Genomic DNA, 9,812 nt, shown 5'->3' with positions numbered 1-9,812 from the left:
CCATCCATCCATTTTCTATACCCACTTTATTCCTAATCACAGGGATCTGCTGGAGTCTATCCCAGCACACACTGGGTGAAAGGCAGGGGTACACCCTGGACAGGTCACCAGTCCATCACAGGGTCACACATATAGACAGACAACCACACACACTCACTACTATGGACAATTTAGAATTACCAATAAACCTAATGTACATGTTTTTGGACTGGGGGAGGAAACCGGAGTACCCGGAGTAAACCCACGCAGGCTCGGGGAGAACATGCAAACTCCACACAGAAAGGATCTGAACCCAGGACCTGTTTGCTGTGAGGCAACAGAGCTAACTACTAAGCCACCATGCTGCCTATCCTCCATAATAGTTTTCGGATTTTTTACAGATTTTCAAGTATGTTCAGGGTAGCTATAAATGTTTCACCTTATCCAAAAAAAAAAAAAAAATCCAATTACGACAATTACAAATACAACAACAACAGTTACAACTAAATCAGATGAAGTCTAAAAAATGACATGTTGGTAATAAAGTACTAAACAAGTCTGCCCTTTTTCTTGCATCCTCAATTAATGAAGTACATGTTTTTGTACTTATGGGCAGCATGGTGGATTAGTGGTCAGCACTGCTGCCCCACAGCAAGAAGGTCCTGGGTTCGAATCCTGGGCTGAAACAGGCAGGGGCCTTTCTGTGTTGAGTTTGCATGTTTACTCTGGATATTCTGGTTTCCTCCCATACTCCAAAAACATTGGGTGAGTGTGTGTGGTTGTCTGTCTATATGTGTGGCCCTGTGATGGACTGGTGACCTGTCCAGGGTGTACCCCTGCCTTTTGCCCAATGTGTGCTGGGATAGGCTCCAGCAGATCCCCATGACCCTAATTAGGAATAAAGCGAGTATAGAAAATGGATGGATGTTTTTGTACTCATTTGGTTATAAACAAAACAGAACAGACATGGACATACAGGAATAATTCATTTCTCTGTTATCTCAGTTCTTACTGTTTCAGGCTGAAGTTTTCTGGCTCTGTGTGTGAATCAGGAGTAAATAAATAATGTCCTGAGGAATCGGTGTGTGAGTGAAACATGACTGGAAAAACATTTCCATGTCATATCGGCGTCCACTTGGGGTTTTGTATATGATGTCATGGTGTATTTCAGTGTCACACACTCAGTGAACGCTCCAAACACAAAGCAAAGTCACTTCAGAGAACGTTCCAGCAGCAACGTTTAATCAGATCAACCGAAAAAAAAAAACAATCTATGAACATATGAGTGATCATAAACAGCTCTGGTTGATTCTGTAGTGAGTTTCATTTCTATAATAAGAAGGATGAAGGCCGTAAGAAGGATGATGGATCTCCATGAAGATCTTCATCTTCCTCATGCACAGATCCTGCCCTGTGAGGATGGGATTAGTTTCTCTGGGTGATGAATCTCTCGTATCCGCTTTCCCAGATGAGGCCAGATTTCTTCACATCATTCAGAGTTCTTTAGTGTAAAGTTTACATGTAATATAATAAAGTCACGTGGTGTGATGTTTCACATTTGTTTTAACTTCCTGGGTGATCAGATCCCAAGTCCAGTCATAGCATTGGATTGGTTATCACACACATTGCTTTTATTTTTTTCCAGAAATTTCCAGCTAATCCTGTCACATGTACCTGTTTCGAACATTTTGGATTGCGAGGTCTGTTAACGGAACTTATAAACGAATGAGAGACGAGAAGACACGTGAAGATCTGAAAAGCGACTGGTGTCGTCACAGCGTCACGTCTATCCGCCATTTCCTAACGATCTCACCGTGTGATTACTTGCTTCTTCGTTGCTGTCTGGTATATATACCATCGAGACACATTCATGTTCACGTTAAACATGTGATTTGATCTTATTCAATTCATTTCAACTTTATTTGCATAGCAATTTCAATAAAGGACACAAAACATTGTCACAGAAATACACCTCTAGCACACGCCTCCTCTGATTTGGGTCGGAGAGATCGGATCGCCGCATGCCTGTGAGACGCAATTGATCCTGTTTACACTCGATCTGTCCTTTTTATAGTGCATCACTAAATCTTGCATCTTGATTTCTGCTTCAGACTGGACTCTGGACTCAGACTGGAAACTGGACCTGTTTTTTTTCCCCTGCTGTCTCAATGACATGATAGTTCTCTGAGTTTACACACCCTGCTTCCCTTTCAGTAACCGCACGTTAAAATGTTTTTAATTTATTTAGAGAAAGATCTATACAATAAGTGCTCATGCATTTATTTCTACCTAACTAAAAGCTGCATGATATTGTAGTTTATGATAAATATAAAGTGCTTTTCTAGCTGCAGTGATTATAGCAGCCTCTTTATTCGGCTTTAGAATCGTCCTGCTCAGGAACCCACATGCTAGGAGATTAAATACAGTGAGAAAAAACGTTTTAACCGGTCAGTAAACCTGTTCCTAACATGGGCAAGATTATCAGATAGAAGCAGAATTAAATAGAAATCGAAGAAGAAGGTGATTTGGTCTTCCCACTAACACGACTGATCGAAGCGTCTGAAAATTATGGAATGAATCGACTTCCTAATGTAAACTTAAACCCGTGTGAATAGGGCTACAGAGCGAAGCTTCAGCACTGAAAGTTTAAATCCCTGTAATGTAAATGTTCTGGTATTAAAAAACCACAGTTTAGTCTGCATTCAGTGCCAAACTGAGCTCGTGTGAAAGCACTTGGTTTTCCTGAAGCTGATGATGGAGTCGGTCTGATCAGAAAAGAGAGACAGAGAGATGGAGTGAAGGAGAAAAAGACAGATGTTAGTACTGTAGATAAACAGCCTCATATTTCACGTGTGAACTGGAAATTTTCACAGATAAAAGGTCAAAAAACAAAAGAACAAAGCAGGAGGTAGTTAGAAGAGCTTTTCCAGATTTTATTCAAGCTTCTCGAGAATAAATTAAAGATATAAGAAAAGACTAAAACAAACTAAAAGAGACCGAATGAGTGGGAAGTTTTATGCCGCTGAAGTGAAGGTTTATTATTTTACAGAAAGCAAAACCACTCGGAAGTTCTGTACAGCGGATGGAATAACTGAGCGCCATGGATGGAGGGAAGTAGGGACAGAAAGCAAGAAAGGAAAGAGAAATGCAGAAGAACTAAAGCGTTAAGTGAGCGACTCGGGATGAGATTATGTTTATCTATGAGGATGACACAGAAACCGAAAATAAAGAAGAAACAAGAAAATGGGATAAAAGAGGAAAAAACAGCTTGGAAAAATAACTTTTTATTCTAACAAACGTTAAATGTTGGATGTATTTTATGCCGCAGTTTCTTCTGTCATTTCCTTAGCGAAATATTTACATGGAGGTCATGTCGTTCAGGGCGTGGTCGAGCTCCTCGGTGATGGCTTTGAATCTGAGTTTCTGAGAATACAGCTCATCTACACGGGGAGGCGGTGCAAAGGATTGTGGGTGATGAGGAGGAGGAGAAGGAGGAGGAGCAGGATGATGATGATGAGGCAAAAACAGAAAGACAAACAGAGAAACAGACAAAACGAGTGGGAACGGAGAGAAAAAAAGATGTTGAAGCAAATGAAAAAAGATGAAGAGAAACAGAAACTAGAAAAAGCAAGGGAAAAAACAAATCAAGGTTTTTATAGGAAATTTATGGAATTTATCCTGAGACCTGAGGTGTGAGAGAGGTTTTGTGGGAAGTGACTTACCCTCCAGATCATCGATGGTCTTCTCCAGCTTGGCGACTGATTTCTCAGCGAACTCAGCACGAGTCTCAGCCTGAGAGGAACGCACACACACACACACACACACACACAAACACACATTAATTTAATATAATAAGAGTTCTAGTTACAATAAACTGTGGTCATGTATTTGTTCAGTAATTGCTCATCGTAATCAGTTAATTTGTGATGCATCTGAACACACCTCCTTCAGCTTATCGGTCAGAACCTTGATCTCCTCCTCATATTTGTCCTCCTTTGAAGAGTACTGTACACAAAAAGAACAGAAGAAGTGAGTCAGACTTACAGACACACATATATGCAGACACACACACACCACACACACATACACACAGACATATAAACACACATGCACACACACACAGGCACACACACACACACATACACATATACACACACAAACACACACACACACTTACCTTCTCAGCCTGGGCCTCCAGGGACTTCATAAGGTTGGTGACTGTCTTCAGCTCCTCCTCTAGTTCAGAGCATTTACTAAAAAGAGATTGGACAATCTGCATCAGAATCAGATCAGTAACAGAATCTGAATTAGAATCAGATCAGTAGCAGTAACAGAATCTGAATCAGAATCAGATCAGTATCAGCATCAGTATTAGTATTAGTATCAGTAACAGAATCTGAATCCAGATCAGAATCAGTATCAGTATGTGAATCAGATCAGTGTCAGAATCACTATCAGCATCAGAATCTGAAACAGAATTGGATCAGTGTCAGAATCAGTATAAGAATCTGAAATAGTATCAGATCCGTGTCAGTATCTGTAGTGATATAAGATCAGTATCATTATCAGTATGTATCAGTATCAGAATCTGAATCAGAACAGGATCAGTATTAGAATCAGAGCAGAATCAAATCAGTATCGCTACAAGTATCAGAAACTGAATCTAAATCAAAATTGGAACAGTATCTGAATCAGTATCAGATTCTGAAACAGAATCAGTATCAGATGCGTATCAGTATCTATATTGATATGTGATCAGTATCAGTTTTACCCCTCGTTCAGCTCAGCTCTCTCCTCTGTACGCTCCAACTCACCCTCAACGATCACCAACTTACGAGCCACCTGCACACACACACACACACACACACACACAGTACAGGATGAGGGAGGGTGTGGACAGTAGAGTAAAGCGTGACTGAAGGACAGAAAGCTAGCTCACCTCCTCGTATTTACGGTCTGAGTCCTCAGCGATGTTCTTAGCCTCCTTCAGCTGGAGCTCCTGCACCCCCATCTTCTCCTCATCCTTCAGAGCCCTGTTCTCAATAACCTTCATGCCTCTGACAGACACACACATTATGAATATATTATTAGAATCTTTCCTCATTAATGTTTCCCGTAACATCACGCTGTTTAATCAACGTCATTTTGAGGACGGATTAGAGAACCGAAGGCGCTAATGAGACACATTTCAAGTTTCTTTGCTAACATTTTAACATCACAATCAGTGGACTTCTTTCATAAAGACGGACCACTGGAGCATCTAAAGAAGATTCTCTGTGAAATTAGCTTTAGCACAAGAAGTTGGAACTAAAACAAAGCTTTTGTTTTCTTAGCCATCTTTAACCATCAAAAATTCTCTATTTTTCTATTTAAATAGTCGATTCTCTAATTAATCTCCACAAACAGACTAGTTTACCTACCCTGCTGTTACTGAGCTAGCGGTGCTACATTACAAGAAGCTAGTATTGCTAAAATTAGACAAAAGTGAATGAGTTAGCTGATATTAGCTTCCTTTCTCTGAGGATTTTAAAGTGCTTCTTGAGTTTTGTGCTGTTAAATTCTCAAAAAAAAAATCCATAAAAGATCAAAATCTATTTCAAAAATACTGTTTAAGCTCTATTACACATTTATAACACATTATATATATATATATATATATATCCCAAATACATGGACTGTGAGAGAGAACTCATGTGAGTGAAGACACGCACCTCTCGCTCTCATCAGCAGACTTCTCAGCCTCCTCCAGCTTCTGCAGAGCCGTGGCCAGACGTTCCTGAGCGCGATCCAACTCCTCCTCAACCAGCTGGATACGTCTGTTCAGGGAAGCCACGTCGCCCTCAGCCTGCACACGCAACACAACACCGCTTCAAACACTGACCCACTAAATGACTCCCACTATAGTGACCGGATTATTTTCTTGTCCAACTCCATGTCTTTAATTCCCCTTTCACCACAGCAGCTCGTGGAACATCGGCACAGCAAGGGAGAACCGTACGTTATAGCAGCTATAAACACTCGTTCCCTCAGGAACCTGTCTTTATATCTCTCAGAGTTAATACTGTAAACTGTAAACTCCTCTGTCCTGAAGATACAACCTCACCTCTGACACTGGAGGCTCCTTCCTTTAACGTTATATATAAACACATTCCTCCTCACAGATCAACGATTATAAATAACACAAATAATTCAAACGCTCTCTTTACCATTTGTTTTCCATTTAGTTACTTCAGTTATTAATTGCTGTCTTTATAATATTTAATAATGTTTTTTTTTAAAAAAAAAAGATAAATAACAGAATGCAGTGTTAAATTACAGAATTAATTATACATATATTATAGATTAATTACATAGTGTTAAATACAGTATTAATTACAGGAATAATTATAGATTAATTACAGGCTTAATTATAGAGTAATTACATGATTAATTATAGATTAATTATAGATTAATTGTAGATAAATTACATGATTAATTATAGATTCATAGTGTTAAATACAAGATTAGGACAAACAGATAAACATTAATTATGTAAACAATTTGTCTAATTACTTAAATACATGGCTGTGACGAAACGGAGTGAGGGAGTCTATCTATCTATCTATCTATCTATCTATCTATCTATCTATCTATCTAAATAATGTTTAAATGTGTACAAGAGGATGAAAGTAAAAATCCTACATCTAAATGAAAATAAAATGTTAAAGGTCATTAAAACGGTTTTCAGTCAGCTGATAAAAGTTTAGCTCATGTTTGTTTAGAATAAACAGGTGACAGTAAACCGGACCTCTCTAAACGTCTACAGCACGTGCGGCCCAGACCCTACACCTGCATGCTCTGCAGCATCACTACTGTGTGTGTGTGTGTGTGTGTGTGCGTGTGTGTGTGTGTGTGTGTTAGATTCGTATTATTTTACACGTAGTAACTAGAGAGCTGTCAGATTCGGTGCTAATGCGCTTTGCACGGATTTAACGGCGGCCTTACCGCCGCACGCGCCGCTCTCTGCGTCTCGAGCTCCGCCTGTAGTCTCGCGCTCTTATTCTGCGTTTCATCAGTCAGCTTTTGCAGAGATTTGATTTTCTTTTTCACGGCCTCGAGGTGCGGGACTCCGGCCATGCTGATGATCTCAGAGCTTCAGGATAGATGGGTGGATGAACTGAGGCTGGGTGTTGGCACTGCACGCGCACCGAGAGACGCGCCAAAAGAACCGGAAGTTCACGGGCATCTCCTAGGTTACACCCAGACCAGCATACTAAAGCAATAGGTAGCAGGATTTGTATAGAGGAAAAAAAATCCTACTAATTATTTTTGAACGTGAGCGCGTGTGTGTTTTTTTACGCAGCTCTGTTATTATTTCTATGGAGCGTATGAGACCTGGGTTGCCAGATCGTCTCAATAAAATCCTCCATTTACTCAAATAACCGAACTTTTGAAAATCCAATTCGCGAAACGCAACCTGCTGTGATATCTAAAGTAAAATTAGTGTTAAAATAAAATAAACAAATGTAGAATCACTCGTTTTTCTGAGTTTTAGCTCAACTGTATCTATAACTCAACAGATAAATTGTTTATTTCTCTGCTCTTGTCCATGAGCTCAATTTTACAAGCTATGAAGACAAGCTATAATTATTTAATCATTGAAACACATGTACACTGATCCAGTAATAGTTTTTATTGTAAAGCTTTTTCCTCTCTATATTTAGAGCATCAGTTCCTTACCTAAACAACTGTTCAGGATTTATTATGGTCATGTCCCATGCTGTTCATTTCCTGGGTTGGGTTGATATTAAAAACAGAGTAATATTCATTTTCTTTAAAGAAATAAATAATTCAGAAATTTCCACTAATCACAAACGCATTATTATTATTATTATTATTATTATTATTATTATTATTATTATTATTATTATTATTATTATGGTGCTTTATTAAAATGAAATAATCTGGAAAAAGCTTTTAAAGAAGAATCTGGATTTCATTTTTTCCATCATTTGTTTCTTCATTTAAATGAGAATGGGGAAAATGTGCATCAGCGCCCTCTAGGGGTTAATGCTGAAACTCTCATTCTGCTCACATTAGTGATCTTTGCTGTCTTTACATTCGCTTTAAATTCTTATCACAATCTTCATCACATGAGGCAGGTTTCTGAGATCCACACTTCATGTAAAAGTGTTACTCAGATTCGTTTGCCTCAGAAATAGATCTCTCTCGTCTCTGCAGGGAAAGAACGGTGAAACATTATATGTAGCCTACACATATTTCAACCTCTTGGCTTTCAGGGGCTCGTACCTGCTGTGACCTTATAAAGCTCTGCTCTAAATTTAACACTTCGAGCTGCAGCGTGTCATAGAAACACGTTTAATGGCGCTGCTGTGAAATCGGTGTCAGGTTCATCGTTCGTTCAGTAAGGATTCCTCGCCGCTGTTTACATGTTCTCAGCTCGGTGTATTTCTGTCTCTGTGTTCATGACCTGAAAATACACACTTTTTCCCTATTTTTTCTTATATACGAGCAGCTTTACGACTCACATCAGTGGCCTTCTTCTCAGCCAGGTCCAGTTTCTCCTGAGCATCCTTCACGGCCTCGCAGTACTTGTCCAGCTCGTCCTCGGTTCCTTTGAGCTTCTTCTGCAGGGCAACCAGGTCATCCTCCAGCTGAGAGAGAGAGAGAGAGAGAGAGAGAAAAGAAAAAGGATTTAAAAAAAAACGAGATGTGGTGCGACTACAAACATGCACAGTGGTTAATAATCTGTAGAGTGTGATGTCATATTAAAGTCACTGATACGGTTAAATTCTTTATCAGGTTTATCCAAGTCGCATTCTCTTCAGAAAAAAGCTTCTTTCACCTGGATAAAAAATTAAAAAAAAAAAGATTTCTGTAGTTAAAGGTAAACTGCAGTCACTCAACGTTCCAGGTAAAAGCCGTATGTTTAAGGTTCCATGAGGAACGCTGCACTTTAGAAGCTTTTTTTTAGTGCGTTTCTAAGAACGTCACTCAGTTCTCCTTCTCCAGGATGAGATTCAGGCGACTATGGAATAAAGCGCTTGTAAAAAGAAATCGGTGCTTATGTAAAGATTTCAGGGTTCTAGCGTTCTAATGTTCTTTTTATCTGTAAATAGAATTACGTGAACGGATGTTGGATCATATTTTGCTTTTTTTTTAGTATCTAAACAAATAAAAAAGTTATTAACGATTAAGTAACGATTAATTCATACTTTTTGTATTAGATTTTTAACAGTTATAACTTATGAGCTTGTTAGTCAGATTGAAGTTTGCTAGCAAATAAAAGTCATCATCATTACTACATGTAATCGATCACTGGTCAGTAGAAGCAGTTTTTTTGAAAGCAGTTGTTTTAACGTCCGCACGGAAACCGACCGCCTTGGTTCTGTCCTCCGCTCCCTTCTTGTCTCCCTCAGACTGCTCTGCTCTGTCCAAGGCATTCTCCTTGTCGAGCTTCAGCATCTGCATCTTCTTCTTGATGGCATCCATGGCTGCTTAACGTCCCGCTGGCCCACAGAAAGAAAAAAAACGGAGAGGAGGCGAAGAGCGTCTGCACCGAACTGACCGCTGACCTGGAGTGCGAGCTTAGAGTCGCAGGCAGCTGACAAATATGTGCTTTGGCCTTTGACGAGTTCTGAAGGACATCCGATACTTTCCCCGAGCGCCGCTCCCACTGGCTGAAGCTGAGCCTCGCTCCTTTTTTTTAAGGAGCTCATCTGCAATTCGCTGTGCAAAGACATTTGACCGTCCATATGGCTAAATATGGGATTCACCGCCCAGGACGTTCCTTCACCCACAAGACGTCTTATACTTTCTCTCCATAAAACACA

At 39.7% G+C, this 9,812-nt stretch overlaps 1 protein-coding gene across 1 annotated transcript; it reads right to left on the bottom strand.

Annotated features, from left to right (window-relative positions):
* Positions 1-3,247: 3,247 nt before the first annotated feature.
* Positions 3,248-9,596, bottom strand: LOC131360901 (tropomyosin alpha-1 chain-like). Its single transcript, XM_058401719.1, has 9 exons — positions 9,358-9,596; positions 8,508-8,633; positions 5,691-5,824; positions 4,919-5,036; positions 4,751-4,821; positions 4,157-4,232; positions 3,922-3,984; positions 3,702-3,771; positions 3,248-3,419 (listed from the first exon to the last, which is right to left on the bottom strand). The coding sequence occupies exons 1-9, from the start codon at positions 9,469-9,471 to the stop codon at positions 3,337-3,339; spliced, it is 855 nt and encodes a 284-aa protein (XP_058257702.1). The 5' UTR covers positions 9,472-9,596; the 3' UTR covers positions 3,248-3,336.
* Positions 9,597-9,812: the final 216 nt, after the last annotated feature.

This window comes from Hemibagrus wyckioides, linkage group LG10 (assembly GCF_019097595.1).
Source record: "Hemibagrus wyckioides isolate EC202008001 linkage group LG10, SWU_Hwy_1.0, whole genome shotgun sequence".
In the NCBI taxonomy this organism is placed as follows: Eukaryota; Metazoa; Chordata; class Actinopteri; order Siluriformes; family Bagridae; genus Hemibagrus; species Hemibagrus wyckioides.
The sequence above is the reverse complement of the archived record's forward strand: the minus strand, read 5'-3'. Positions and strand labels throughout refer to the sequence as shown.